Source organism: Triticum aestivum, chromosome 6B, assembly GCF_018294505.1.
Source record: "Triticum aestivum cultivar Chinese Spring chromosome 6B, IWGSC CS RefSeq v2.1, whole genome shotgun sequence".
Lineage (NCBI taxonomy): Eukaryota > Viridiplantae > Streptophyta > Magnoliopsida > Poales > Poaceae > Triticum > Triticum aestivum.
The window spans coordinates 89,833,193-89,837,118 of NC_057810.1; the positions used below are offsets into that span (position 1 = coordinate 89,833,193).

Here is a 3,926-nt window from a genome sequence, read left to right on the forward strand (position 1 = left end):
TTGACGCGTATTCATGAAGAAATCCTGGATTTGATTTTACATCACCTTAAATTGTGGAGTCGATGATCTTATCATCAAAGTCTATATAAGATATGAAATACACACAATCATGTTAAGAGGATATTCGGGTTTAACCAAATTATGCTAAGTTTATGACTTGAGCATATCCCCTAAGATACCAGTCTCCATATATCCGGAAGTATTGGAGAAGTTCAATATGGATATATTATATCAAAGATATATATGGTCATATTATACCTAATATGGGATACAGATCCTTGAGACATAGGGAAGATGGTGAAGATGATAGAGGAGCATGAATTGCCATATCTAAATACCATTGAAGCACTCATATATTTTGCAAAATTTGTCAGGCCTGACACTATAGTTTTTGGCAATTTATTGAGAGTGCAATTCCCTGAAAGGTATAAGGTTTGTGGAAGGAATATCCTAGGATATATCCAGGGCACAAAGAGTCTTGATCAATTTCATTCGGAAAATCAAGATGGGACCATGGTTTGATATATTGATAGTGGCTAATTATCTAATCCCACAATGCCATATCAAAGACTGGATTTGCTGGAAGAGTATTTTGAAAGAAGTATTTAGAATAGACTCTAAACGAGTCCTTCCAGTGATCATTCTATTTTATTTAAAGCATCAGAAAATGTGGATGACTTCATAAAATGATTGGCCACATGTGAAATCATGTGGAGATTATCATTATCTACCAAGATAATGTCACTTGTATTGCTTATGGGTTATATTTATCCTTGTGAATTACGGAAATGTAAGAGGATAATATGCAAACAGATTATTGTGATATTCACAATATCTCTATCAATGTTTACATTCCAGAACTAGGTTCGTGGAATTGGTATGAGATATTCTTGAGGTTTGCAAAGTTCAGGGGGAGTAAAATCCCAAGTTATAACCCGTTGGTGATCCTCATATCACTCATATTGTACTCTTTTTCCCTTTATGAGTTTTCCATGATGGTTTCTCATATAAGGTTTTTAACGAGACAATATAAATACAAGTGCGGATATATATCATATTGGTTTCTCCTTATATTTTTCCCACTGGGTTTTTAAAGGAGTTTTCGGTGGCATATCATTATAATGTTTCTCCTTAAATTTTTCCCACAGGGTTTTTGGGAGGAGTTTTTGGATTGCAATATACGGATGACAAATTGATCAAGGGGAAGTGTTAAGAAATAAAATATGTGATCAATTGTATGGGAGGGATGCCTCCTGAAGGTGTTTGTTGGGGAAGAGGTGTCTCCCCAACACACCCCAACACACCTCTTCACGCTGTATATAAGTGAGTCACCCACATTGCAATAGACTAAGAGAATCATTTGTGTCTCTCCTTTATCTCCTTTACTTCCATACTACAACAAGACGAACGAACATAGGAGGAAGTTATTACCACGACGCACCACTGCCTACGGTTACCGAGCGCCCCATCCCCATAAACCAGTGAGAGTGTGAGACGCGGCCTTGCCCCTCGCCAGTTGCCGACCATGGAGAAAGAGGCCGCGGGGGAGGCGCGCGAATCCCATGGAACCGCACGGAAGCGGGCACGGAGCGGCGGCGGCGGCTGCGAGGATTTCATCACCAGGCTCCCCGACGACATCCTCGGCATCATCATCTCCCTCCTCCCCACCAAGGACGGCGGCCGCACGCCCGTCCTCTCCCGCCAATGGCGCCACCTCTGGCGCTCCGCGCCTCTCAACCTCGAGGTCAGCACCCGACCCCCCGGCGCCGCCGGCCCCGTCCCCACCCCCTCCCGCGTCCCACCCTCCGCCGTCTCCCAGATAATCTCCCAGCACCATGGCCCGCGCGCCGGTTCTCCTTCCACTGCCGCGGCGCCGGCGACCTCTGCGCCCAGGCGGAGAGCTGGCTTCACTCCCGGGCCCTCGCCAGCCTCGAGGAGCTCGACATCGCTTACGCCAGCCCGCGGCTGCTGGCATCAGTGCTCCGCTCCGTATCCACCACCATCCTGGCTGCCAAGATCAACGGGTGTCATTTCCCGGGCGAGATCGTGCCGGCCATGAATTTCCCCAATCTCAAGAAGCTCACCCTGTTTCACACTTCCATCTCAGAGGACGTCTTGCACGCGCTGCTCTCCGGCTGCCATGCCTTGGAGAGCTTATACATGGCCCAAGTTTCTGCTGCTGGTCGCCTCCGTGTTAGCTCGCCGACTCTTAGGACCATTATCTTCAGTCATAGCTCTAGTGAAATGGCACAACTGGTGATCTTGGATGCTCCTCGCCTTGTAAGGCTACTCTTGCCGTATTATTACGGAAGCGATCGTGTGACTATCAGGGTAGCTAGGGCGCCAATGCTGGAGATATTGGGCCCTTTCATAGCCGCCGTCTCCAATATCCTACTCTTTCAGGTAGCGGCAACGTTGTCGTCCAATCTTGCATTCGGCACTCCGACATGCAGATAATAATTTTTATGTCCATTGTTTGCTTTCTTCAGGGAATAAGCCCGGTCGGCTCGGCAAACTCGATGCGCACCGTCAAGGTTTTGGCTCTCAGATCTTCTGCAGATAAGTTGCATGCGGTTCTTAACATCCTCAGGTGGTTCCCCTGTCTCGAGAGGCTCCATGTCACTGTGAGTACTCAATTTTGCTTGTTTGATTAAGTTTTTGATTTGATTCACATATTATAGTCTACTCATGCCTCTTCTTCCCATTTGCAGTTTGGTAAACACCATGATATGGATCAGCAAAATGAGCCTCAGCATGACCCACTACATCCAATCGAATGCCTTGAGACCCATCTAAAAAAAGTGGTGTTTAAGCCATTCGAGGGCTATGGGAAACAGGTTGACTTTGCCAGGTTCTTTGTGTTGAATGCAAAGGTGCTAGACAAAATTGAATTTGAAGCATATAATCACTACGGCATTGAAATGGTGGGCTATGAACACAAGCTGCTACAAGTGGAAAACAGAGCCTCTCGGCACGCTCGGTTTGTATTCAAGACTATTTCATCCTGACTGGGTACCATGTCAATAAGCATATCCATGATTGGTCGGTCAGAAGCCGGCCCCTGCCGACAGCCTTAGACAGGGGTAATGCCTGAAGATTGAAGTGTCTTGTGCTAATTTGGTAGATGGTGTTGATGCCTGAAGATTGCACCACCTTCCGTTGTCTGCTCTGTTTCTAGTCTATGGTTCCTCTGTAATTCCAGTAACTTATTGTATTGAAGTTTGAGTTTACTGAGATGTAACTCAGTGCCATCTGTCTTGTACAGTACAAATTAGCTTCTCCCTCTCTAAAGAAATATAAGATCTTTTAGATCACTAGCTAGTAATTGTACTCTTTCCTAGAGCAAGTAAAGCATTGGATTTGGCCAAGGACCTGGAAATAATGTTGGCTTTGGCAGGGACCCTTGTGTGTACTGCTTGATGCTTGTCAACTTGTTTTCTGCATTGCTGCTAGAGAGATTTAGTTTTTCTAGACATGTTTGTTGCTTGCAAAACCAGGCTTTTGCTGGATCCTTGTCACTGTGGCCTGTGTGGCTGGGGTAGGCTATCCTTTAGGTAGTAGAAGAGATCCGAGGTCTTGAAAGTACGGTTTTGACTAGATTCACTCCATTTTTGTTGCTGGACGTGCATACTTTTCCAGTAGTGTGTGGCCTGTTGTAGAGCTATGGTGTTTTTAGAGCATAAGTATTCCAAAAAAGGAGTGGTGAACACTTGATGACAATTACTTAAATCTCTTTCAGTATACTAAGACTAGCCACAATGGAGAGTAACATACATTAGTAACATACGCATATCCCTAGACTATGTTATTACCTCAATAGTGGATAGTAACATAAGTGTGGTAACATGCAAAGCTTCATTTATTAGATTATAGACTCATATTGCATTGGGACATGTGATGTTACAGTAACTAGCTAAGTTACTAGT

At 44.9% G+C, this 3,926-nt stretch overlaps 1 protein-coding gene across 1 annotated transcript; it reads left to right on the forward strand.

Moving 5' to 3' along the window:
• The first annotated feature begins 1,521 nt into the window (after window positions 1–1,521).
• LOC123133612 (putative F-box/LRR-repeat protein At4g15060) lies at window positions 1,522–3,393 on the forward strand. The gene is made up of 3 exons (XM_044553068.1): window positions 1,522–1,744; window positions 2,490–2,624; window positions 2,712–3,393. Exons 1-3 carry the CDS (start codon window positions 1,526–1,528, stop codon window positions 3,006–3,008), a joined length of 651 nt encoding a protein of 216 aa, XP_044409003.1. The 5' UTR covers window positions 1,522–1,525; the 3' UTR covers window positions 3,009–3,393.
• The last annotated feature ends 533 nt before the right edge of the window (window positions 3,394–3,926 follow it).

Excerpts from the sequence above, each read along its gene's own strand:
- LOC123133612 (XM_044553068.1), top strand. The coding sequence starts at position 1,526 with ATGGAGAAAGAGGCCGCGGGGGAGGCGCGCGAATCCCATGGAACCGCA. Across the intron at positions 1,745-2,489 it reads CCGCGCCTCTCAACCTCGAG|GGAATAAGCCCGGTCGGCTC; the intron begins GTCAGCACCCGA and ends TGCTTTCTTCAG. Across the intron at positions 2,625-2,711 it reads TCGAGAGGCTCCATGTCACT|TTTGGTAAACACCATGATAT; the intron begins GTGAGTACTCAA and ends TCCCATTTGCAG.